Source organism: Microtus ochrogaster, assembly GCF_000317375.1.
Source record: "Microtus ochrogaster isolate Prairie Vole_2 chromosome 14 unlocalized genomic scaffold, MicOch1.0 chr14_random_1, whole genome shotgun sequence".
Classification (NCBI taxonomy): Eukaryota; Metazoa; Chordata; class Mammalia; order Rodentia; family Cricetidae; genus Microtus; species Microtus ochrogaster.
Window position 1 is genome coordinate 24,692,684 of NW_004949096.1, and position 27,516 is coordinate 24,720,199.

Genomic DNA, 27,516 nt, shown 5'->3' on the forward strand with positions numbered 1-27,516 from the left:
TAATATAAATTGCACATAGATCTTTGTTATACAGTATTGCTCTGGGTATAATGGCGAGAAATACATTGGCTTATGTTCAACACAACTATCAGTCCAACTAGGTGAACAAAAGGCAAATAAAACTGTGCTCTATCACTTCAGGAGAGACTAAGGATGCAAAAAGGCTACAGTAGACCATTCCAACCTGTCATCCCATGCACAGGGGCCCAGCACAGTATCTGCCATTCAAGCTTTGCTTTCTGGTTCTCCTGGGGTTAAAGTTCAGTTTATTTCATATGGTTGGCACTGATGTTTTGCATGTGCATAGTTAAAAGTATGATATTTTTTGGTGGGTTGGCTATTTTATCACTACATACTATCTGTCTTTTGTAACAGCTTTTTGATTTAACGTCTATTTCTAGAGTCATACTTTATATGATCATTTGGCTTCTGTTTTTTTCTTAGCTAAGGATTTTTCAGTTTTACTGATCTTTAAAAGAGCAATACTGAAGTCGTCTTTTTCTATACATTTTCACTTCCATGCCCTAAGTGTGTTCCTATGTCTGAAGTGGATCTCCTGTGGAAAGCATACTGCTCAGCTTTTTATCTTGTTGACCCTGTCAGCAACTCTGTCTTCCGATTGAGAAAACTCATCTATTTCCATTTAAAGTCCTTGTTGATAGAGACTTACTGGGCCCATTTGTTAACCTCTTTGGTTTTGTAACTTGTCACCTTTTTCTTCTCAGACTACTCTTTGGTCTTGTTCTCTTCTTACAGTGATATGCTTTGGTTCCCTTCTTATTTTCTATGAAGGGCCTCTTGCTCAAACCCTGTATGGTTAGCTCAGCCTTTACTTTAAATGCCTTATGTTTGTAACAGTCTGCTCTAAATTAATCACTCACATACAAGACTCCTACTCTTTTACTTCTTCACGTCCCTGTACTTTGTTACTGGTGTCACGAGCTACAAACTTCTGATTGTGCAGTCAAGAATGCATTGTGGTTAAGCTTTTTATACCATTCTCTAAAGCCCCATGGAATTGGTTAAAATGACTTACGCACAGCCAATAAGTGTATTATATTTGTTTGGATATTTTCCTCACCAGCAAGCTTTGTACGCACATGCTTGTCTGTGTGTTTGTTTCAGCCTACAGAACAAACATCTGCCTCGTTTTGTATAGAGCTCATCGCTAAGCCAGGGTTGAATGGCTTCTGCAGCTGCTGCTCATCTTTGTCTACTTCCCTTCACACATGAGGGAGAGTTTGCCTGCACACATTACTGTTGGCTAGGAGTTTTTCTTCCAGTATTTGAAATACGGCAACTTTTGGGCCAAGAAGTCATGACTGGGAAATTCACTGACAGTTATGGCAGTACGCCTTTTCATGTAACAAGTAGCTTTTGTGTTGTGTTCAAAATTATTTCTCTGCCTTTACCTTCTGAAAATTTGATTACAGTCTATCTTGCTGTGTCTTATCAAGTTCTCCTCATTGGGACATTCAGATTTCGAAAGCTCATCTCCATACCTACATCCAGGCCACCTTCTTTGGTCAAATGTGCATTCTGTTCCACTCTCCCAGCTTCTCCAATTATGTGCTGTTTGGTTTGCTTGGTGACATCCTTCATCCACTTGGACTTTCTTCACTTTTTTTTTTCATTTTCTCTCTCTCTCTTTTTTAATTTTCAATTCTCCAATCGCCCCCTCTGCCTGGTAAACGAGCTGCTGATGCTCTGTAGCAATTTTTCAACTCAGTGATTATGTTTAACCACTTCCCAGTGTCTATTCACTTGTTTCAAATGCTTTTTATCTCTGCTAATCACTCACCCTACCCCCGCCTCACTTTCCCCAGCTCCCTGAACATCACTGTCTCAATTATCTGGAATTATTTGTTAAGTGCATCATGTGCGTTTGCAACTACAAACTCATTTCTTGAATTTGTTTTGTACCTTCGCTAGGTACTAGTCTCTGTGTTTCTCTGTATGCCTTGTTACTTTGGACTGGTATTTTTATGGGGAAAAGTCATTTTCCCCAGTCTTTAGCTTTACAGATTGGTTTTAGTAGGGAAAGTCTCCTGAAACAAGCCAAGGTGAGTAAGAATTCTTAGACCCATGGATGAGCATTCTGCAGACTTATGAATTCCCAAGCTCCCAATGAAAGAGGTCTTAATGGCTTCCCCATGCTATAATTCTTCTTTCCCTGTTGTCTAGAGCACCATCACTTCTCTAGAGACATTAAAACACTCCCAATTCATTTTTGTTCTCATCATCCCCCGAGCATCTAGAAGATGTCAGATCCTATGAACAAAATGAGTTGAGTAGGAAAGAAACCAGCTGAGTAAAGAAAAAAAAAAAAGGAACACTGTATGAAAGCTCCACTCTTCCCTTTCCTTCCTTTGGGGAAGTCACTAAGCTATGCTGGCTTGCCTGTACACCACAGGTGCTCTGCAGCAACCGTCAGCCACCCAGCCAGCTCTTTCTTGTTCCCAGTAGTCCCTGCTCATGCACAGAATGCCGGGTTTGTCAGCACTCTTAAGTCAGGAAGACAGAAACCAGTCCCTGGGCAGCCCTCCAAAAACCAGAGCACTGATTGCATGCTCCAATATTTTCATCCCAAGGGAGAAACCAAGAGTTAGGGGTTTACTCCAACCCACTTGACGTTGAGAAAAGGGAAGGGTAAGTGGAAAATAAGTCCATGCTAGTTAGCACAGTCATTTTTGCCCTCAGCTTCCCCCAACTTGACATCTTCTCTTCTCTGATTTAGACACAACGGACCCTGGTCTTTCAGATGCCTCCTGAATAGAATCGACACAAATGGCCATCTTTTCCATTGCCCTTCCTAGAGAACCTACTCAGCGTGTTCTGTAGACTGCTATGCAGTGATAGGGGAGAGCAGACTCCAATGTGAAGATGCTAGCAGTTTTCCTAGCAGTTTTATTGTGGTACTCTTTAGGGACACATTTAACCAATTTCTGGATTTCTCATGAAGAAAAACTGGTATCTACATGGGAGGGGGAGGGTCTGGGTGCTTTCTATTTTGCCATCTTGACATCATGATATGTTTCTAAGAGGTGGATAGACATAGAAATAGAGGTGAATTAAAAGTGGCTGGTCTACACTAGGCATGGTGCCCAACCCCAGGTAGCTCACCTGCCTACAGTGAGACCATGAACCATTGTATTGAGGCTGAGTCAGGCCACATTGCAAGGGGCCTGGCTTCTCCCTCATAGTTGGAGAATAGCATCAAATGAACTACAATTCGAAGTGTAGAGGACGGGAAGGAAAGGGGGAGAGGAAATATATATTTTCAAATACCTTCCATAAGCCCAGTTGTGTCAAAGGATGAAAAGAAAACAAACGGAAACAAAACAAAACCTACACAAATGTTAGACAACTTCTAAGCAGAGCAAAAGAAACTGCTGCACATATTTTGATCATTTCGCACTACAAGTACGAAAACCAGAGCTCAAATACCCAGCAGCCATGTAAAAACCCAGGCATAGTAATGTGTGCTTTTAATCCTAGCACTAGGGAGGCAGAGACAAGAAGACCCTGGGGCTTGCTGAAGATGTACTTATTTAGAGAAGGATTCTGAAGATGACTGCGCTATCAGTCTCTGGGGAACCCCAAAACAATTCTCAAAGTGTTACCATTTTCCTACAGCACCAGTCCAAAGTCTGACCTTCCAAAAAAAAAAAAAATCTCTCCATGGAGACCAGCAGGGAAACAAGCCTTGCATACCAGGAGCCCCATGCTCAGGTACGGATGCCCTCTGACTTGGATGACTACCATGATGGAGGTGCTTCAAGGCTTTAGGAGCCAAAGGCGGTGACGGCTCTCATGATGCAAGAAGGGCCCAGGGTTGGTCCAGCACCTTTCATGGCTGGACATTGACAGGAGCCCTGACTTTAACATTCTAAAGCGTCATCTGCTGGCTCTCGCGTTAATGGTTTTCATGTTCATGCAGATCCAGTACACAGGGGGCATGTGTAAGCTCCCAGCCAGAATTCACTTCATAGAGCTTCCTCAACGGCAGTGTCTAGTCCAGGTTGAATGGGAAAGGTTTTTCAGAAAGCAATGACTGGAGAACATAAGGATTTATATAACATATAACCAATGTGTACTCTGTTGAACTAAAGAGTTTAGAATCATTTAACACTTAACAATGGAGAAATCTGCAAATTTTGTCTAATTCATTCCTCTGGTGCTATCTATTTAAGCATGGATCAGAATTTAGAACTGGTGTGCTTGGACAAAAGTATGAAATTGTTATGATTGTATCAATCAAGGCACATATATTTGTAGTCATTTTCTCACAAGTCAGAGCTTTATATCCGCTAAACACAAACTGAACTTTTAACTCTTTATGGTACCCCCTTTTCACTCTCATGCACCTTTCTTGATTTGTCAGAATCCTCACACTCACTCCCTACTAGCAGGTGACTTTTGTTATGAATGTGTGCTACCTATACACCCACTGGGTAAGACAGACAACAGCTGGTCACAGTTCCTTGCACCAAGCTTGGGAAACTACACAGTCCTCTTAACAAGAGTTGCTTTATGCCAAATGCTGAAGAATCCATTTCTGAGGAATGTTAGAAAGCCCCCAGTTTATCTCAGCTCTATATGGAGTCAGCAGAACTTGGCAGCACACAGCCTTCACCTTAGGTATAATTTTGGTCTGGGGAAAATGCAATTTGGGTAGCATTCTAGTGACCTACAAGCTGACCTTGTGCAGGGGCAAATTCACAGGTTGTGTTAAACCCTATTAGACATGCCTAGTTTAAGACGGAGCCTTTTCAGACTCCTGCCACATACCAGGATTACCCGCATGTCACACATGTGCATTATTAGGTGCCTAGGGAACTCCAAAGGGGAAAACGCAAGCCCGCTTCCAGTGTCTGAACCTATGCTTGAGCCGGTGTACAACTGGCATTTCTTACATATATGGATTAAAATGAAAAGCTGCCTCACTGAATAAGAATTAGGGCAAAAATGAGAAGACAGATGGCTACACTGGAAAAACCACACCCTCCCCCACTCAACTAGAAATGTCATGACAGACAGACGGGGAAGGAATTCCTGCCAAGTCCAGGGAGACTTCTGCATGTACAGAAATCCATACACATTGCCAGCATGCTGCCTGCACTTGGCAGATGAGGCCAAGAGTAAAAGTAAAAACAAATGGTTCTGAATGGACCGTGCAAGCCGGACTCAGTCTCAGATGAATGAGGAACGTGTCATAGCGATGAAACTAAGAGCCACGTAGACGCCTTCTCCCATGGAGTGTTGTCTTTGCTGAAGCCACGAAGATTGATTCCTACAGCTACAGGTCTACTGGACACCAGACACATTCAAATCGGTAACAGATCGAGCAGACCGTTTGTTCTTGGGCTTAGTTCACCGACTTGAACCTTCTTAGTCTCAATCATGAGGGATTTGTCACCCATGAGGTCTCAATTATCACAGAACCTGGAGGACAGGCCTCCTGTCTGCTTAAATAGATAGGAAGGTAGGCATTTACTTTCACAGCATAATCACACACACACACACATATGCACGCACACACACAAATGTGTATATGTGTGTATATGTATATATATACATATATATATATATATATATCACATACCCACAAGTAGCATACTTTCAAGAATGTAGAATTGTAGAATAAATAGGTATGTGGCTTGTCTAAGTTAGATTGAACATTAAGGCAGAATATGCAAAAAATGAGTAATCTGACTCTCTCAAATTTAAACTTTCAAAAGGGGCATGCTCTATCTTTTTTAATGTAATGTGCTTCTGATTAGTTTGACACTAGCCTTTTATACATGTAATAACAGTCTGGATACTTTAAAAAATATATATCACTTTTTAATTATGTGCATGTGGGGGGGTATGCATATGGGCGTAGGAGCCAGAGAAGGCCATAGAAAAAGCTGGATCCCAAGGGCTGGAACTTCAGGCAGCTGTGAACCTAATATGGGTGCTGGAAACCAAACTCAGGTTCTCGGACAGAGCAGCGAGTGCTCCTACCCACTCAGACACCTCTCTATCTAATCCCAAGTTTCATTGTCATACTTTAGGACAGGTGGTGTCTTGCATTTATTTTCCCATATCAATGCTCATAAATACTAATTCATGGTAAAACTCTGGGCAGGAAGAGGTTGGTATTCACTGTCTTTGATGACAAGTCAGCTTGTCTTAGTCACTGTCATCTTTACATTTCTCGGCCAAAGGGGTCCAAAACAAGAGATAGATGCAACAGTCATTACAGAAGTTTCGTGTCATAATTTGTTGGCTTTGAGATGTGGTCCAACTGCGTCACCCATGCCGGCCTTGGACTTGTGATCCTCCAGCCTCAGTATCCCGAGTGCTCATATTTACAGGCCTAAACTGATATACCCAGCTGTCTTTATTATGGAGGCTTGAGGACAGGAATAATCCTCAGTTTGAGAGGAAGAAACAGGCTTGGAAGTAGCAGAGGTAGAGCACTTGTCTGGAGTGCATGTGGCCTAGGGTTCAGTCTGCAGTGTGGAGTGCGTGGGATAGAAGGGGCTGTGCTGGAGACACAAGCCAGGTTTACAGCTATGACATTTTCTCGTGATTCTGTCCTGGTTAATTTCATGTCAACTTGTCACAAGCTGGAATCATCTGACAGGAGGGAACCCCAGTTGAGAAAATAGTCCCATAAGATTGGTCTGTACGTAAGCTTGTAGGGCATTTTTCTTAATTAGTGATTGATGTGGTAGGTTCAGCCAATTTCGGGGGTGGCCGCCCCTGGCCTGGTGGTCCTGGATTCTATAAGAAAGCAGGCTGAGCAAGCCATGGGGAGCAAGCCAGTAAGCAGCACCCCTTCAAGACCTCTGCATCAGCTCCTGCCTCCAGGTTCCTTCCATTTGTTTTGCCCTAACTTCTTTAATTGATGAACAGCGACGCAGAACTCTGGCTTTCTCTTCACCAGCCACGAAACTTCTCTAATGACTATTGTATCCATCTCTTCTTTTGTTTTGGAGCCCTATAAATGAGAAATGTAAAGATTACGCTGAATAAGACAAACTAACCTGTTACCTTCAGTCTGAAAAATGAAGCATTGCTTCCCCCAACTTGCTTTTGGTCATGGTGTATAATCACAGTAATAGCAATCTTAACGAAGGCAGACCCCATAGGCCATTTCTCATGTGGAGGCAAATGGAGATGGGACAGGTAAGCAGCTACTTCTCCTGGCCAGTGGTAAGAGTGAGTACCAACTGGAGAGAAGAGCTGGACCAGAACTGGCAGCTTTCTCCCCTCAGAGACAACCCGCACTTGCCCCTAGGCAGGTGCCCAGGGAAATAAATGCAGACTCAGGTCTTGCCTCCCTGCTTTTCCAGGCTCCATCCCCCACCGCTGGCACAGCACCCGAGGAGCTAAGTTGGCAGGCTCCCTGGTGCCATATTATGAAATGTCAACTGACTTGGTGCAAACAAGCCCCAGCTGCTGATGGGCAGCATAGCCCAGCATGCTTCTGGGCAAAGGCCTCTGTCAACTGGCCTGATAATGCCATTAAAACCAGCTTTCCACACGCAGCCTGATAATCAGCCCCATTAAGCGTTTCAAGGGAAACTGAGCCTCCCTGTTCGGTTAGAATCCTCGGTCTGACTCGCTTCCATGGCCTCACTTTTGGGGACACATAAAATTGCCCAGACGAAGTTTACTTTAAGGATTTGGGCTCCTGACCAAAGAAATGTGAAAAGGCAAATTGTCATCCCGTTCTGAGTCTGAGCACATATTTGGCAAGCCCATCCCCGAACTGATGAGACTGAGAAACTCTTTCATTGGTGTGAAAGCTGGTGAATTCTGTCCTTCAAGCAAGCAGAGGAGGCCACAGCAGGTGAAGGCTGTGGCTGTGGTACCGAGCTGAGAGCCAAGGGCTGTGACAAGCAGGGGGAGGTTCGGAAGGTTTTAGCACTTCTGTGTTACAAAGAAAGAAAGTCCCCAAACCAAATCACATTTTTCTCTTGCTTCTGATCATGAATCTTGATGACCAGGAGAAATCATTGCTTGCAGACTCGATTTGTAATATCTTCGTGGAAGATTCACAAGACAGGTTTTAAGTTGCCAGCTTGGGGCAGTTTGCTAAGTTAGCCTTGAACAGTCACGAGGCATGGTTTCAGATGCTTCTGGTGATGCTTATGTATACTACTGGTCCATGGGCTGTGCATCAGAAACAAGGTGACCACAAACAGAAGCTGTGTTTCCTATAGCTGAAGGTTGGAGCAGTGGTGAAATATAACTCTGCATATTTATAAAGATGTATGTTATTCCTTTTGTATGTGTGTGTCTACATACATCAAAAGAGGGCATTAAAGCACCTGGAGCCAGAGTTGTAGGTGGTTGTCAGTTGCCCAGTGTGGGTGCTGGGAACTGAACTCCTGCAATCACTTGCAAGAGCAATATGTACTCTTAACCAATGAGCCATCTCTGTGGTCCCTGTATGTTTATAAATCCTTTTTTATGTTTAGAAATGATTGAGGTTTTTTTTATTGTTTAAAATTTATTTATTTATTTATTGCTTTTTAACTAGCTGGAAATCTGCTCCAGTGCCAGTCTCCATGGGATCATTCATAGCCAATAAGGGTGGCAAAAAATCTTTTTCATATAACGCAAATCCCAAGTACACAGACGACCATATTGTCTTTCTAAAAGCTCTGAGAACAAAGTTTGCATCATGCTCAGACTTCCTGTCTCATCTCTGTATAATCTCCCATCTAATCAGAAAACCTTGAACCCAATCTTTCACATATCCTCCGTGGCTCAAATGGGGCTTTCATTTTCCAAGCCTCAAGTGCTAGCTAAGTCTCCTGAAAAGAACATATGCCAGTAATTACTCCAAGCTGCTCAGAGATAATGGACAACAGAGAAGTTATTATCCTCAACATCGTCACATGTCTTTGATATGATAATCATTGAATTCAAGGTATCAGAAATGATGGATGGCCTTTGATTTCAAGAATACCCAAGATGCAAATCACCTGGCTTGTTCCTGGCTGGTGAAGACCAACCCACAGTGAGCAACCCAGGCTTCAGGACCTCCAGTCACTGGATGGTGACAGCTGACACAGAACTCACAGATAGATACGTCCTCCTTTGAAGGTATCTGAGGTGAGATCACAGCTTCCTTTTGCAGACTCACTTTACCTAGAGCAATTCTCAGGAGTCTTAGCTGGCCACCACAATTGGAAGGTAGGCTACTCTACTCATCCTGAGAAGCAGCTAACGACATGGGCATCACATTGATTCTTGTGGCAGAGTTTCTTCCAGACTCGGAAGGTGATGATCCCAGGGCATGCTAAAAGGGAACGCTGGGGTAGTCCTGTGTGTGACAGCTACGAGACTGCTAAGACATGTGGTGTGTGTCTTGAACACAGCAGGTAGACTGCCTGGCCAGTCTTCCCGAGAAAGGAGTGGGTTCCATGATCTCTATTTAGCACCATTCCTGGAGCAAGCCTCTAATCTACTGTTTCCAGAGTCACAAATGTAAGCGCCTTAAGATTTCTGCAAATGGACAAGCTCATAATAAGCACACAGTAGGTGATTTGTACAGTCACCCAAGCCTCTTGTGTCCTATTACTTGAAATATATCTCACCTTAAAAAATCCAAAACCACAATACCTTGGAACATGGCCCATCTGTCCTACTATATTTCATATAAGGTAGCCACATATTCCATTGAATTATACATAGATAGCAATTATGAAACCGTTTTCTAATTAGAATTTTAGTTTGCTTTTAATCCTTTAAAAAGGTTATTTGCCACAAACACATAAATCCTATAAAAATTCCTTTAGTTTTTCTTAACTCTTGAACTTTAGAACAGTGTAAATTTTCTTTGGAAAATATTTTATTGAATGTGATATTTAAGAATCATCACTGTAGTTGGACATGGTGGCACATGCTGGCTACCTCAGCCCTTGTGGAAGCTTGCTAGTTAGAGCCAACAGTGCTAAACACCAATCTGGAATACAAAGACTAGGGAAACTATTGGAGTGGGTGAAGGAAAGCTGTATAGCCTTCTACACACACACACACACACACACACACACACACACACACACACACATACACACACACACTATCCATTAGAGTTCATTTATCCATTCTAGCATTGGTGAACATTGCTGCTGTTTTCGCATTTTTGCTTTGACAAAGGTTTCCCAAACATTTTCATGCATGTCTCCCAGTACAAATGTCTGCAGACCTGAACCCAGGTGTACATGGGTTCACATTAATTAGTCAGAGCTGCGCTGCCTTCCGGCATAAGAAACACTTGACTGATGTTAGCTGTAAGTGGAGTTATACTCTTCTTGGCACGCCCAGCATTTCAGAACTAGATTTTTCCATTCTTTTCCAGGTCTATTGTCTTTAATGGACTTCAGTTTAGTTTTGTTTTATAGTTTCTGACTGTTGATCATCTTCTTAAGTTTATGGGCAATTCATTCCATAAACTTGGCCAAATTTATTTATTACTTATTTAGTGTACGTGTCTGTGTGGGGATGTGCAGAAGCAGTGGCCCACTTGTGTGGCCAGAGGACAACATGTGGGACTCTGCTCCTGCCTTCCACTGTGAAAATTCTAGGCATCGAAACAGGTCTTCAGGCTCGGTGCCAAGTACCTTTGCCTGCTGAGCCTTTCTGCTGCTCAGACCCTTTAGCACCTCTCTGTTGGAAGTGGAATATTTTTTAGTGATCTGTAAGAGTTCTACATACACTTTAGAACATGTGAATCTGTGTGTATGGATTTCAGATGTGCTTTCCAAGGTCGTGGCTTAAGTTTCACACTCTGTAGAACTTATTCACAAGCAAGCATTATCTTAATGTGATCATCTTTCCTCTTTTGTTAAGGTTTCCTTTATCTTTTCCATGTGATGCTAGGAGGCATGAGTCTATATTCTTTTATAAAACAACATTTTTCATTCTCATTCTGACCCTAATCTATAATTGTCTTTTTTTCATTAAGGGAAGCTGGGCTTCATTGTATTTCCTTTCACACAATATATATTCATCTTTTAAAATATTTTTTCAGTAGTTGATTTTGCACATGGATTGAGGCATTACATTTCTCATGGACATGTTCTTACATATGCTCAGACAGCCCTCTCCTCTTTTGAATCATCGTTTTTCTTGTACCAATTACTAGCTTTCTGTGCTATCCTACTAAATCTCACATTATTTTCTTTCTTTCTTACTCTCTCACTCTCTCTCTCTCTCTCTCTCTCTCTTTCTTTCTGTTTTTTTCTGGTTTTTTTTTTTGTTTTTTTTTTGAGACAGGAAGATAGGATTTCTCTGTAGCTTTGGAGCCTGTCCTGGAACTAGTTCTTGTAGACCAGGTTGGCTTTGAACTCACAGAGATCCGCCTGCCTCTGCCTCCCAAGAGACATTATTTTTCTTAACATAAAGTAGATGGGGGGGTCTTTCACTCAGTTTTTAATTTTATTTATTGGAGTTTTTATTGTTTTGAATTTTTGTCTTCTATATAAATTTTAGAGTTAAATCCTTAAATACCAAATAATCCTATTTGTTCTGACCAGAGTACTATGAAGAATGCTTGTCCTTCATGATTATAATATGCCTTTCTCCTTTGGTTTAGATCTGTTTAAATGCTTTCAATTAAGGCAATATTTTTCTATATTAATCCTGTCTATTTGCTAGGATTTATCCTAAGGTAATTAATGTTCCTATAATAGTATTTTTACAAGTAAAATGCCTAGTTCCTTATTGGTAATACATAAAATTCTCATATGTTAATGTTGAATTAAACAGAAAGGGGTTTTCTTCATAGAAAAATCATCTCTATAAACATTACTGTTTCATTTCTTTTCTCTTTTTTCTTTTTAGGTTTCCGAGACAGGGTTTCTCTGTGTAATCCTGGCTATCCTGTAGACCAAGGCTGGCCCCGAACTCAGAGATCTGCCTTTGCTTCCCAAGTGCTGGGATTAAAGGTGTGCGCAGCATTGCCTGACTCACTGCTTTATCTTTGTCTTTGCCACACAGCTTATTTATCCTTCCTTCACCTGACCACACTGGCTTGGATCTCTACCATAGTCATAAACAAAAGCAGTAGATGTAGGTCTTCTTGTTTCGCTTTGATTTGAAAAAGAAAACTTTTAAAATTCTCATCAAATATGCCTTTATCTTGTACCTTTTTAATAAACACTTTGTTGAACACTAACCATGTTCTCTTCCATTCATAGTTAGCTATAAATTTCATTGTAAATCATAATCACATTTAAACAAATGTTTTTGTATCATCTTTTTTGGTAACCCTATTATTTTTCTTCCCTTAAACTATTAACGATCCACTAATTTATAAAAGCATTTTATAATTTTGAATCAAATGTTCCTGTCTGAAACAAGTCACATTAATCACCAAACAGTTTCTATACCATGCTGTACTCTGTTGTTTGATAGTCTGTCTAGGGCCTCTGTTTTTACCTTTGTGGTTTTCCCTGTATCTGACCTGTGTTTTCTTGTCTGCTAGTGCCATTAAGGACACGGATGCAATCAATGACATTAACATGATGCTCGATTCCCTGAAGCACCTTGTCTAGGGAAAGTTGGGAGCAATAAAACCACCTGGCCTTGGCCCATGCTCTGTGTGATGATTTGAAGTTACTAATCTAATTTCTTTAATATTTATAGAGCCATCCAGGTGCCTTATTTCTTCTTGGCTGTTCTGATAGTTGATACTTTTCTAGGGAGTTACTTCCTGTTATTTCATTTACTGGCAAGGGCTGGCCCATGATTTGCCATATACCTCCCCTGCATCTGGAGTGACCTGGACTCTTATTTCCCAGCATTTGTTACTTGTTCATTTTGTCCAGTTCTGCCAAGTTTTTGAATACTATTGCAGTTTTCAATTAAACCATTGTCTGTATTGATTTTCTAAGCTGTGTTTAGATTTTCTAAAATTCCCATTCCCATCTCATTTTAAACATACACAACTCTCCCTTAAGAACCTATAACTTGCAAAAAAACAGTTTTTCTGTTGTTAACTCAAAATTTCCTTTTAGTTTCTTTGGGTTTTTATTTGTTTTCCTTTGGCTATTGAGTTTGGAAACTTCACTTTTTTTTTTTAACCTTTACCTTATCTGGTTTAAATATTCACAACCGTACATTTCAATTTCACCTTTGAACTTTCATATCTAGTATTTAAATTTTTTTGTAGTAACTATTCTCCAAATTCCTCTATAATTAATTTCTTAACCCATGACTAGTACTGATGATTATAATTTTTGTAAACAAAAGCATTTTTATATTGACAAGTGCAACTGATCATGAGTGAACGAAGGGGTGACTTCTAACATCATCTCATCCTAACTGAAGGATGTTGGCTATGTGGGAAAGTCCTTACCATCTGTGGGGATTTGCAATGTTCTCTCTTAAGGTTTCTAAAATTACTTCAAAACAAAGTCTTGACTTGTCAGGCTTAGTGCTTCACACCTGTAATGCCAGAACTTCAGGGGCCAAGGGAAAGAGGATCCATAAAAATTCTAAGCCAGTCTGAATGAGGCCCTACCTCAAAACCCTGCAACAACAACAACACCTTAACAACAACAACAACAAAACAAACAAAAAACCTGCATAAACGTGCAGTTAATTCAGTATACTTGTTGATAGAGAACTTAGCCTAGGAAAGCATCATATTTAAGGGTCTCACCATCCCCTAAATCAGCCATTTTACTTAGATGTTTGCATTGTTTGTTTAAAGGGCACCATGGTCCACAAAGCCTGAAAGAGGCCGTGTCATGTTACCTGCTAAACTCTGACTCTGTGACACTGTGCCGCGGACGTGGGCTACCATGAAAGTCCACTAAAAATAGTGCCCAGACGCAGGGGCACATCCTGTTACCTATCCTATGATTTTCTTTTGGCACTGAGGGCATCCATCCTCCAGCACCTGACTGAAATTCCTTCATTTTAATTGCAAAGTTGGGCCCCAGCAGGTCCCATACAAACACAAGGACAGAGCAAAATGGATTTCTGCTAAGCCAGTGGGGGCCAAGAATCACTGAGTGAGAGATGAACCATCTGGTTATAACGCAACCCTGCTATCATCTATCCTCTGGTATGGCGCTAAAGAGGTTATCATTATTGCTGCTGTTGTTCTCTCTCCTGGTAATGTTGGTAATACAGTGAAACCCAGCGGACATCTTACGCAGACAACTGTATGTACGAGCCTTAGGAAGATAACGGACTGGCCCCATAGAAAAGAACAGATGTTTCTCAAGACCCTCAGGCCTTAAACTCTACCTCTATTCTTAGACTACCCATGTCTCTTATCGCCTTGGCCTTGCTAGAGAAAGCACAAGATGGCACAGATGTACTCAGGCCTCTTCTACAGCCTTGCCAATGACTTCCTGTTGCTCTGAGCAGATACACAGATCTCAGCCTATAGGTACTGGGTACTGCCCCGAGTTCCAGCTCCTTCTCCAAGCATCTTCAGTCTCAGAGGCCCAAGACTTTCACAGGTGGTGATTCAATGGCTGAGCCCCCACAAGGCTGAGTCTCACATAAACATCCTAAGGCCCAGTTTCTCCAGTGTCTTCCTAATGCCTTCTAAACATAGCATGCTGGAGGCATCTCACAGCCGCATTTTGAATCACATTCTTCCCCAAGCAATCATCTCACTGTCTCAGTTTTTCCATTAGTAAGATTAGGGCACAGAGTGATCTATTTATAATAAGCCCCAGCTTAAGCACTGTGGCTTTTCTTTGACCTCATTTTAAATGCATCTCTCGTTGTTCATTAATGGCCTTATCCCAGAGTTGCAAGTCACAAGTACCATTCCTGAGGTGGACAGAGAGAAGGAGAACCACACCCCAGGCGGAAGCTCTATAAGTCCCCAGAACTGACAAGAATGCAATAGTCATGTGAAGAGCAACGCTTCAAAGCTGGGTTCCAGGCTTGTCCTAAGCTGGCGGTTGTCAGCCTTCCTGATGCTGTGACCCTTTAATGCAGTTCTACAATTTTCGTTGCACCTTCATAACTATAATTTTGCTACTGTTATGAATCTTAATGCAAATGTCTGATATACAGCCCCCAGGAAAGGGTCGCTGGACCCCCTAAAGGAGTCACAGCCCCCAGGCTGAGAACCGCTATCTCAGACTGAGGAAGTTAACAGAGTCTAGGAGGGAGTGAAGAGCAATGGGATAACGAGATGGGGAATGAAACCTGGGACCTTAGGTCTCCATTGCTCTCCAGACTCCCTTCTCACCTAGGATATTTTGCACATGCAAAACACCTTAATGTGACTTAATTAAGGCACCTGGCATAAAAGTTAATTAATGAAGATGAAAACACTAAAACTCAGGTTATTTTGTAACCAGGGCCTGGAGCCAGATCCCAATTAAACCACTGTTATGGTAAAGGAAGGGATCAAAATGCCCAATAGGTTCCATCTGGCTGCTTCTGGGGGTCAGCAGAGAGCCTCACGGCCTTGTCAAATTAGCCTTTCCACCTTCTGGCCAGTGCCCAGAGGATGGGAGGTGGTTCTCCAGGAGACCTGGGCAAGTCTGGAGTTCCAGCACTCCCTTGAAATGGGCTGGCAGGTAAGGAATCCAGCTGGAAGCAAGTGACTCATTGGTAGCCCAATCCCCTTTGTCATTCATTTCCCAGGAGGGACCCTAAACCTCCAATCCCGTTTGTACCCCTCTGAGGAGATCTGATAAGGGTGCTGGCAGAACCGGGGCTTTTCAGACTTCTGGCCGCGGCCTCACTGACCCAGAACACGGCTGTACACATGATTTCTTCTCATACTGTCTTTCTAAATTGACCATGGCTAACCTTGCGGTTCTAATCAGATCCATCAGAATAACATTTCCTTAGCTGCTGCTCCCTGGCAGCCTCCCGGGCTGAAGCGTGACTCAGAGTCAGCCTCGGATACCAAAGGCGGATTTCAGAGTTTCCCGAGGTCTCAGGTTGCTTCGGCTTTTATCGCAGTGGGTGAGCTTTGTAAGGTCTGTGTTTACAGCCATGCAAATTAGCCTCCGCTGGAGAGAATTTAGGTCGGGCCAAAATGAAATCACGCACTGGGTTAAAGGTATTTTATCAAAAATTACAAGTGTGGCCATGGTGCTGGTGTTAAACCAGACTCCCCTCGGAAGTAAATGGACAGCTTCGTCTGCTGTGACCTGAACTCTTGGCCTCTGGAACCGGCAGTCTTCTAAGGGATGGTCGGGTGATGAAGGGCCAGGTCAGCCTAGCGAAGGCACACCAACTCCACCGATGGCTGTGGCTGCCAAGCACTTTGTGTATATAAGCACAGCTGTGATGAAGGAAAAGCACATCTTTAGAGGAAAAAATGTGTCTGCAAGCTCGGCTTGCAGTATAATCTCTGCTGTTCATTGGCTGGGCAAGTCTCCAATCGACTGCGAATGTCTGTGAGGCAAGGTGTCCACATGCAGGTAAGTTCTGATAGTTTGTACCTGGAAAGAGCTGTTTAAAATTTCCTCTTCGCATGCTATGACCCTTACAAAAGCTAAATGATTAAAAAAAACAAAAACAAAAACCCCAAAACAAAAAAACTCCTAGTCAGTCATCCTCAAGGCACAAGGCAAAAAGCTCTCTGGCCCCAAATCTGCATTGAGATTTTCCAAAGATTGCCAATTGATGTCTCGTTACGTGAAGGAACTTTATTTTAAAATAAACCTGTTAAAAAAGAAGGGGTTATTAAGATCAGAGTTACTTCCTGAGGCCCATGTACCTGTGACTCATACAGCATCACATAGGTTTAGCGCAGCTGAGTCTGCAGGATGCTCCGGGGGCGCTGAGATGTTGGTTTCTGTGGGTTCCTTGTCTTGCTGCCCTCTCACACAGGAAGTCAAATTAGAGCGGGCGGATGCTAAGTGTTCTCATCATCAGCAGAGTAGCCAGCTGAGCCTCGGAAGCCTTCAAATGGAAGAGCATCTGTTGACATTGGTAAGACAGTTGTCACCCGGCCTCGTCCAGGATTTGGTTCTTGGCTGGCGCCAGTCAGAACTACAAACCGTAAATACGGACAGCAAGGCAGTCTGCAATGGCTCTACAATGACTGGAAATACGATTCCGACTTTGCCAAGTGGACCTGAAGTCAACGTTATATTCAGATGAATGCATTGGTTTTCACGTAATTATGAACGCAGCCCTGAACGATCCTTGGTCTGCTACTTATGAGCTGTGTGATGCCAGGCTGTATGGTACCTAACCCCTCAATACTCTAGTTTCCCCATTGGCAAACGGGACTAATGACAGGAACCATCTTCCTGAGCTCTTGTGGAATTAACTAAGTTAATATACACCAAGCAACTAAACTATCATTAAAAACCCTCTTAGCATCATGACTGAAACTAGTCAGAGTTTTCAGGATCATCTTCACCTGGAAAATACCCACCAAATACAAAGTCATCGAGATTTCTTCTGCCCATAATAAGCATTTGCCGGGGGCATTGGTATCTGTGCATGTGAAAAGGTCATTGGTGCCTTTACCTGCACAGGGGTGTGCCCTGAGTAGCATCCACATTAACTGGGGTTGTAACTCAAGTACATGGGTAGGATCTTCCTTATTACTTTCCCATCTTCAATAGACTTCTTTAGATCTGGAAACTGGAGGAATTGCTGCCACCATCATACCCCAGCATGGCCACTCGGCCGCCTCCCTTCTCCAGCTCTAGTCACGGCTATCAGGCTACCATCTTAGACACTTAGGGTAAATGAATGAGGCTCCTGGTTGCACAAACAAAACAAAGAGAACTGTATTTGCACTATATTTGACTGGCTTTCTCCTAGTATAGCTTCGGGAATCTAATCGCACCTTGTACTTTTTAATTAGATGAGCCCCAAGTGTATATTCAAATAACGCTTCCCTGTCTTTATATAGATTTTAAAGAGATGGGAGAGACGGGATAGGTTCTGGAACAGAATTAGTTCCAAAAGAGCCGAGTCCCATACTTCATCCACTCCCGACTGCAGTCCTTCATTCCAAGCTCTGCAGCTCTGTTTAGGAACGGCTTTCACTCTGCAGACACTTAGGAGCTTTTCTAATACGCACTTGGCTCGGAGAACATGGGATAATGGGATGTGAAATTTGGCCTCCTGGGCTTCCATCGCTGTGCAATAGGAGACACTTAGCTGTGAGTCTCATTCTAAGGTGCCCTCTTGTGGCTTCTGGGTGGTAGTGACTGATGACAAACTGGCCTGAGTTATGAAGCCAGATTAAATTATTCTTTTAATGGCCAACCTTAGAAACATAGCTGAACTCCCAAGACAATACTTAGATTCAAGATTCTGAAAGAAATACCAATAGCCATATATAAGTTTTTCGCACTTTCTAAAAACAAGCAGGTGAAGTAGGTGTGCAAACAAAATTCAGGGGTCATCTCAATCCTAAATAAAAACCAGAAGGCAATAGAGTTCTGCTGGTGCCTGTCCAGAAGAGGTTCTCACTTTGGGTAAATCTGGCTAGTCAGGGGTTAGTTAACTACAGAACAGAAAAAGCATTGATCATTCCAGGTCTACTCGGGATCTGGGAACAGTACTAATATTCCCAGGACGCAGGCCAACACATGGGCATTCGGGACACAATAACTCAACGCAGTTATCAAACACAGGAGAAATGTTAAAGAGGTGCCAACTTATCCTCACGCTGAGGGGGGAAATAACACACATACCTTCCCAAGGCAGCGCAGAGAATTAGCTTTGTTACAAAAGCTGGAGTAATATAAACTTGGAAGGGCAACAGGTTATAAAAACCCTATAAATTTATGTTCGGGCTTCCAAGCAATGCTCTCTTTTCGCCCTTCTCCCCTCCCTACTACAATGAGACACAAAGTCTGGGTTTGAGCATCGAAGCCTCAATCCTCGCCAAAGTGACCAAATTACAATCAAGGCTGAAGGATCTTGGCACCAGAAAGTTTCAACAGAATATCATCTACTGAGCCATCCCAGCCCATCTCCTCCAAAAGGGCTCAGAGAAAGTAGCCAGTATCTCATTAATTCTTAAGAAATATCTACGAAGGAGACCGAGGGATGAGAATGCTTTCATACATCTCACAGAAGAGGAAACAAACAGAGATGATTCATAATTCCAAGTCAGATCACAGCATCTCAAGAGCACAAGGATATTGGCAGGTCTCACAGATTTCCTGTCAGGCAAGCTTAGAACATAACTGGGAAGCTTATCAAAAAGTAGTGACCTCCTTGACAGAGGCCAAGAGAAAAAAGCTCTGACAATAGAGACAGACACTTGGAAGCCAGTCAGAGCGCTGACCTTCTTGCTCGGGAACAAATGTAACTTAGGGAGAGTGTAAACACGGGTGCACTAACAGTGTAAACACTTATTTTACAGTGCAAGAAAGAGAACGCAAGCCAACCTGAGATGAAGTGCTTAATGCCAGAATGTGTCATTACAGGAAGTTGTGGAATGCAGCTATAAATAATGGAATGCAAGAATGGTCCGGAGATGTTCTACATTCGTGTGTGTGTGTGTGTGTGTGTGTGTGTGTGTGTGTATGCACGCATGAGTGTGTGTTTTCCCAACACAAGATTTCTCTGTGTAACATTCCTAGCTGTCCTGGAATTAGCTCTTATAGACCAGGCTAGCCTCGAACTCAGAGATCTACCTACCTCTGCCTCCCGAGTGATGGGACTAAAGGCTTGTGCCACCACCAGCTGCCAGCAGGCTCTAGATTCTTTTTAAGGCTTTTTTTTTTAAACAAAACAAAACACAGTCTCATATAGGCCAGTGTAACCTCAAACCTATGGTCCTCTTGCTTCAGCTTCCCAGGTACCATGATTACAAGTGTGTGTCAACACACCTGTCAATATCTTCTTCCCAAACCTTTGACATGACAATAGTTTATAAAACAAGAGATTAACATTAACACCTACAAGTATTTTCATAATTATAATTTCCTTTTATTCCCATAAAAGTCATGTCAGAAAGTCGCTATTCTCAGTTTTATACAGAAAAGTTGATGTGGGAAGGCAGTGTGCTCCGAATGGACTGTACCTAGTGGTGGCGATATTGTCAATTGTTGTGTTCTGTGCTCTGGTTCTCAGTCTGGTTCCTGCTGTGTTTGTAGTGGCTGATGGGCCTGGTGTGATGATGACGATGGCGAACACCTGAGTGTGCAAAGTGTCCTGCCTAGGATTATTTTTATAGTTACTACAAAAAATTCAATGGATTGACTCAAGGGAAACAATACACTTGAAACCTATGTGTTTCTTTGCCCTCATTGTACACAAGGCACATAATTTTCTTCAGGAGTTTGAATCCCCCCTCCCCCTCAATAGAATACTAAAGAACACTTTGGATAATCTCGCAATGAAAAGAAGCAGTTTAGACTTCACCAAGTGTAGCTTGTCTTGGCTCCTCTAGCATCAGCTGTTCCTGTTGATCAGCTTCAATCGTCTCAGCGAGAACTGTGGCTATCAACAGTGTAGTGAATTAAAGAGAGAACCACAGACATGTGCTGAAGATCTTGCGGGTCCTCTCCCATGCTCGGCAGTAACATCTCAGTTAGAGAGGCTCAAAGTCCTAGAAGTCCCTTCAGACTTGGTTTCTATGTCCTTATGAGAGAATGGAACTACACTACGAGTGGGTTTCCTTTTAATTCTTAGACTGCTGATTGCAGAACAAGATTACTGCCCAGTTTGAGAATTCATGTGTGTCTTAGTGTAAGACAAGATCAACAATGGGAAATGTAATCACTATTACAAAGCTTGACATTAGATGTTCTCCCCCAAGTTCAGCAGACTGGACAATAAAGTCCATCATTTCTGAAGCATACATGTGGAATGCACAGGTCTACTTATGAGATTTGTACATTTCTGCCTCGATGTTAGCTGAGCCTCTCCTTCCAGAATTCAAAAAGCTAGATGTTTCAATATCCAACACACACGGTTCTGCCTCCAGTTTAGGTATTATAAAAAGGCCTATTTGACATGTGTCCTTGAGATCTTCTCATATGGGAACCATCTCATGATTATGCTGAAGGATTTGGCCCCCCAAGCTGAAAGTTCTCTTAAAAGCCACATTCATCTTTGCTTCAGGAGAAAGGAAAACAGACATCTGACTTTAGAAGAGACCAAGGGCTCCATCTTGATGTTTGCAATTCAGCCACAGGCATGGACACTGAGCAGGCTCAAAGGGTCAGGTTGCAGTCTTCTGGCATTGGTTTATCTTTTTACTTTCTTTACAACTTAGAACCTCAACTTAACGTAGGCTACAAAGTTCACTGAAAACTCCAAACACCACCCCTCCTGGGAAGCCCACTGGACCCAGATTGTTTGGCTCCATTTGTGGGGAACTCTCAAACATTGCACACATGCACGTAGGTTCTGTGGGGTGACGGAACCTCACCAACACTTGCAGAGTTCAAAGGAAGCACATCCTTCCTTTAGACTAAGCAACAAAACAAATTATCAAGGACTAATGGCCTTAATTAAAGTCAACTGTTGAATGGGCACACAATTAGGAGATAAGAGACGAGAATGAATGACCAAATGTTCATGGATTTGAAAACAAATATTCATTTACAAAAACAGAAATAATTCATTTTAGGAGGAAACAACATGTTACCAAAACATCCAGAGAGAAATAAAACAGAGCAATACAATTGAAGAAGAAATGGAGAACACAGAAGAATTTAATATGATATTGCACAAGACAATACTTGGAGAGTTTCTGATTAGTTAGAGAAGCTTTGCTGGCAGAGGTAAACTGAGGGCATCTTAGGAGTGTAGGGATTTTCCTTCTGCCTTTCTTATAGTGATAGATGGCATCTAAAAAAGCCAGACTGTCCCTCCCCCCAACCCCCGCATCTATCTGTAAGAATCTAACTTTCCTGGAATCCATTTCAAGGTTTGTCAGTGACTTCTTGCCTGGTACTGTTTTTACAGAAGAACCTCAGTTGTTCTGTGTACTCTTAAAAGATTCATTCTGTGGACTAGAGAGATGGATCAGTGGTTAAGAGCACTTGCTGTTTTTCCAGTGAGCTTGGGTTTAAACGCTAGCACCCATGTCGGAGAGCCCACACCTCCTGCAACTCCAGTTCCAGGGGATCCAAGACACTCTCCCAGCCTCCACAGATACAGACATTTACACAGAAAATGCACACACACATACACACACAGAGAAATGCATACATAAACACATACACACAATTAGAAGTTTAAAAAAGAAAAAATGATTCATTAACATATCTAATTATTGGAATCACATTTTTCTCATGATAGAATATTTCTAGTGTACTTTATGGATGAATATTGTTGATCATGGTTTTAGGTCCATGGGAAATTTTAATTTGGATCAGAAAACTACAATCAGGAATGTTTGGTTTTTCTTCTGTAAGTTGCAGCCCATTTCATGTAATATAATTATGTTTGTAGCAGAACAAGGAGTAAGAACTGACGTGTGAGACCCGACCCACCACGTAATATAAGAAGGAAGTATGGATGACAGGAACACTGTCTGACACATACTTGAAACTTTCTCAGATCACCATAGGCTTCAGAGCACCCTGGCCAAGTAGATTGGGTACTGACAATTATATTTTCTGGGTTTTTTTTGTTTTGTTTTTTGTTTTTTTTGTTTTTGTTTTTCAAGACAGGGTTTCTCTGTAGCTTTGGTTCCTGTCCTGGAACTAGCTCTTGTAGACCAGGCTGGCCTCAAACTCCCAGAGATCCACCTGCCTCTGCCTCCTGAGTGCTGGGATTAAAGGCGTGCGCCACCACTGCCTGGCTAACAATTATATTTTCTAGAAAAGAGAAAATATGAGAAGGAAGACAACCACTCCCTCCAAGTTCACAGAGCCAATTGGCAACTGAACCAGGGCTCACCAAGCCCTTAGCACCTCTCTGCTGCTAACAGAACAAGGCAGGGGAGCTGTGACAATTGCGGTGGCCATAGCGAACCACCATAGAATGTGGCCAGCACATCCCATGGCCATAGCAAACCATCACATGGCCATAGCAAACCACCACAGAACATGCCAGCAGCCATCAGATGGCCACAGCAATCACTATAGAACATGGCCAGCACATCCCATGGCCATAGCAGCCATCTCATGGCCATAGCAAACCACCACAGAATGTGGCCAGCAGCCATCAGAGAATGTGGACTGATTGCATACCACAGACCATGTACAACATGAGCTCACTTCATTATCACAGAAGGGCTTGATGTGAGGCTCTTGTATTAGCCAGCTTTTGTGCACAATAACAAGACACCTGAGGATTCCTGAAGCAAATAACGTAGAAAGAGAAAGGGCTTGTTTTTACCCATTATTCCATCTGTTCTATGCCAAAATCCTGTGTCTTTTTTGCTTCGGGCCCTTGGCAAAGGCAGCATATCAGGGTAAGAGAACATGGCAGACCCAACTTCTCTGCCCACCCCATGAGCTGAAAGTGATGAGAGACTGGGGTCCTACAGTCCTACTGGGGGTATGTCCTCAGTGAATTAGGGACCTTCTACTGGCACTGTACCCTAAAGGTGCCAGTAGTACCACCCTGGGAACCAAAGTTTTCCCAAGTAGGCCTTTGGGAGATTTACTGCACCATAGCAGATATCATCTTGTACTACAACTCAGGGATTAGGAGAGAGCAAGGGCTGGCACCTTTCCTTGGGTCACAGTGTTTACCTGGGGTATGATGGGGCCTCACATCTGCCTGATTGCTTGATGATGGCAAAGTTGTTCTACAGATGACTAGTGGCTTTTGGTTTTTAAATCCTCATGCTCTTACCCAGAAGCTATCTTCCCAATGGGACTTGCCTTGAAAACACCATTTAAAAGTGCAGATCCCACCCGCCCCTTGTTTATGCCAATTCCTCTCACCTTGCTCTACTGTAGGATTGCCAAAGTTTGCGTGTATTAATGACTGTTAAACTCCACAGGGCAGTAACCATTTTAGGGTTGGTTTTTCTCCCTCTCACACATTGCTAATATTTACAAAGAGCTGTCCAATAGAACTTACTGTTTCCATATTTAGTAGCTACGGAAGAAAAATAGCTAGTGTAAAGGACAGAACATTCCATTTTGCTTGTTATCACATTCGAGCACAGACTTAGAACACTGCCCTCTGCCATGAGTCTAATAAACTGGTTCTATGAATGAGCTAAATTTGCAGGTATACACGCATATTTATGTAAGCATGAGTGAGTCCACAGAAACCTTTGTGTACATGCATTTAGAAGTCAAAGTCTTGACTGTGGTCTCTTCTTTAGCTACGCTACACCTTAGATTTTTGAGACATGGTCTCTCGCTGAACTAGAGTTGACTATACTGGCTGGTCATCAAGCCCCAGGGATCCTCCTATCTCTGTCTTTCTAGTGGCAGTATTACAGGCACTCACCCTACATATTACTTTTTACATCCCCTGGGGATCAAATTCAGATCCTCATGTTTATTGACAAGGTACTTTACCAACTGAGCAATCACCACAGTCCTGTGCGATCTATTTTTCAGGTGGAATACAAAAGACTTTCACTAACAGCAATTTAAATACATTTTTAATAGAATTAATGACTATAGTTACGCTGGCTAGTTTTATGTCAACTCGACACAAGCTAGGATCACTGGAGAGAAGGGAGCCTCTGTTGAGAAGATGTCGTCATAAGATCCAGCAATAGGCAACCTGAGGGCATTTTCTTAATTAGTGATCAATGTAGGAGGGCCAGCTCATTGCAGGTGGGGTCACTCTAGGCTAGTGGTCCTGGGTTCCATAAGAAAGCAAGATGAGCAAGCTATGAGGGGCAAACTAGTAGGCAACACTCCTCCATGGCCTCTACATCAGCTCCTGTCTCCAGGTTCCTTCCCCATCTGAGTCCCTGTCCCAGCTTCCGTTTATGATGAACAGTGAGGGACAAGGAAGCATAAGACTGATAAATCCTTTCTTCCACACGTTTCTTTGGTCATGGCGTTTCATCACAGCAACAGTAACCCTAACTAACACAAACAATAGCTCAGAATGATACTTAAAAATTCAGAAGATAAAACCAAAACAGCAAGCCTAGGTTTCTTAAACTAACTGGATCCTTTTGCCATCTAAGCTTAGATCATCTTTTCGGGAAAGAGCAGCAACCAGCAGGATGAGGGAATTCCCATATGTCTATGATTACAATGGTGATCGCACAGTACCTTTTTGACTTTGTTCTTCTTCTCATAGCTCTCTGACAAAGGTTTTTTCTTTTGTTGAGTTGTGTCTTTGGAGAATAAATATTCAAACTCACTGGTGTCCCTGATGTGAGGTTCTTCTAAGGAGTCCCATAAAGTTGGTGTGGCATCTTGGCTTGAAAGAGAAAGCATCAAGTTAACTGTAGGAAGAGGAAATAGTCTAATATGATGAAATCTTTCTTTAATGCACCTTTAAACAAATGTCAAACCCTGGTAATGCTTGGATAAAAGCTTCTCAGGTCACACATTTTAGAAGTCAAAATATGTAACAGGATATTTTAACCTACATATCCATGTAAACATACAAAAACTATGATGGTCGTTAGTTCAGTACAAGAGCTCTGGAGAAGGCCCTTAGGACTAGAATTTCTGCGGTTGATGTTTGGGGCCGTGCAAACCGCTCCTCTCTCGGCTGTGGCATGTCAAGAAGGCAAAAATAGCATCACAGGGAGGCAGAAGGGATAATCAGTTCTATACATGGGCAAGGACATTCTTAAAAATGTATTATAGTTTACGTATTCATCATGTGGACACGCACGTATAGGAGATATATATGTGGGAAAAAGACACGCAGGGCATTCATGTGCAGGTCAGAGGGCAATTTCAGTGCTTCCACCACCCAGAAACCTGCAATCAAATTCAAGTTATCAGACTGGACTGCAAGCATCCTATTCCCACAGAGCCGTTCTACTCTCACAGGTCCAGTCATTCTTCAGAGGATTGGAAATGGATCAGGAAGGTAAAAATGTGCCTCTCCGCCCCTTGAGATTTTAAAGACAGTTTTCAGGATTGAATCAGGTCGTCTCAGTCCAAAGGCTTTAATATATGACCAGTCAGCTGCTCATCTGCCACACAAAACCATGAAATCTTGTCGTGCATCAGTACCCCTGTCCCCATGGGATTCCAACTAAAGCATCCATGGGGAATTTGTATTTTATTTTTCAGAAATAGTCTGTTATGAAGCAGTGAACAAGCAGCTGCCAGAAATCAAGTATATCAGAACCACCTCTATGAGCTGGCATGTGCCTTCTGCATAATGGTGGAATTGAAATCCTTTCTCAAGTTACTATTAATGCCAGAAGAAAAGAAAAGGTAGATTGATTTTTCAAATACGTGAGCATGGCACTAATGATTCATAACACCTAACAGCATTTACCTTTGTTTCAATGTATATTTTTGTTTCAATTAAAACTAAAAATAAAGTTAAGTTTATATAACATACTATATAGTCTACTTCACATAGAGTAAACATATTTGTTATATTATTAAATGATTTGGTACCAAACCATGATTTTCATACTCAAAGCAGTTGGGCTCAGAGGTATAAAATTTTTATTGAGGGGCTCATGAAGAAAGAACCTGATGTGTCACATTGGCAGGGAGTGGCCATGCTGTGGTCTTAACACATCACAGAGGAGACAAGGCCAACACATCCATCAAGTCAGTCGCGCCTAATGTCCTGTTCATCTATTTTTCATTTCATTTGAAAGTGAAACACTGCATTGATGGTGTTTGCAGAACCTGCCCAACCAACGTAACTGATGTAAGCTTGAGTGTTTGACTGTTTTCCATTATAAAAAAAAGTAGAAAATGACAAGAGAAAAAAAATCAATGATTTTCCTCAATTCTCATTTACTCTTCCTTGAATAGTGGATGAAGGGCCCGTCCTCCCAGCATGAGGTTTTATGATGCTAGGCCCATGGCTTTGGTTGCTCATGACGTCTCTTGGGGGGATGAAGTGAAGGCACGCAAGTGAGAAACAGGTGTGAGCCAGTTCCACGTGCGGTCAGAACAAGGAGGTCCAGGGCTCCCAGGTGGGATTCATCACTGGCGAGTGACTGCAATGAGCTGAGATCACTCATAAAGAAACGCAACTCAAATATTCTGGGAAATCATCTCTTAGGAAATATCTAAATCTCGAATGAGAAATGGCAAACTAGCACATCAGTGTTAGTGTTGGGAACTATTTTAGGATCTTCTTTTTTTTTAAACCATTCATTTGGGAAATTATAAAACACTTTTATCAGCAATAAATAAATACATCTAGAAATTTCCACAAGTAAACTCTTGACCCTTAGTTTTTGGCAGGAGGACTTGGGACAATATGAAATACATCATCAACGCTGTTCATCAAATGCCTGGGTTGGTGGTATTTCCCCTGCTGTTACAGTGGTTTCTATTTTTTTTTAATAATTGTGAACTATATGTTATTTTGTTTAGCTGTCTTGCCTTCCTTGAGAAGAATTTTACAAAAGCTTGAAAATGATGTGGGAATGATTTCTTATTAATAAAGAAACTGCCTAGGCCCATTTCATAGGCCAACCCTTAGGTAGGCGGAGAAAACAGAACAGGA

The 27,516-nt window shown here is 42.3% G+C and overlaps 1 protein-coding gene across 2 annotated transcripts in view; it reads right to left on the reverse strand.

Annotated features, from left to right (window-relative positions):
• Positions 1 to 27,516, reverse strand: part of Fmn1 (formin 1) — a 372,570-nt gene that overhangs the window by 146,028 nt on the left and 199,026 nt on the right. For both annotated transcript variants that reach the window (XM_005364222.3, XM_005364224.2), the window contains one exon: positions 25,128 to 25,278. In XM_005364222.3, the coding sequence (XP_005364279.1) occupies positions 25,128 to 25,278 (151 nt within the window). The remainder of the gene's footprint in view (positions 1 to 25,127; positions 25,279 to 27,516) is intronic.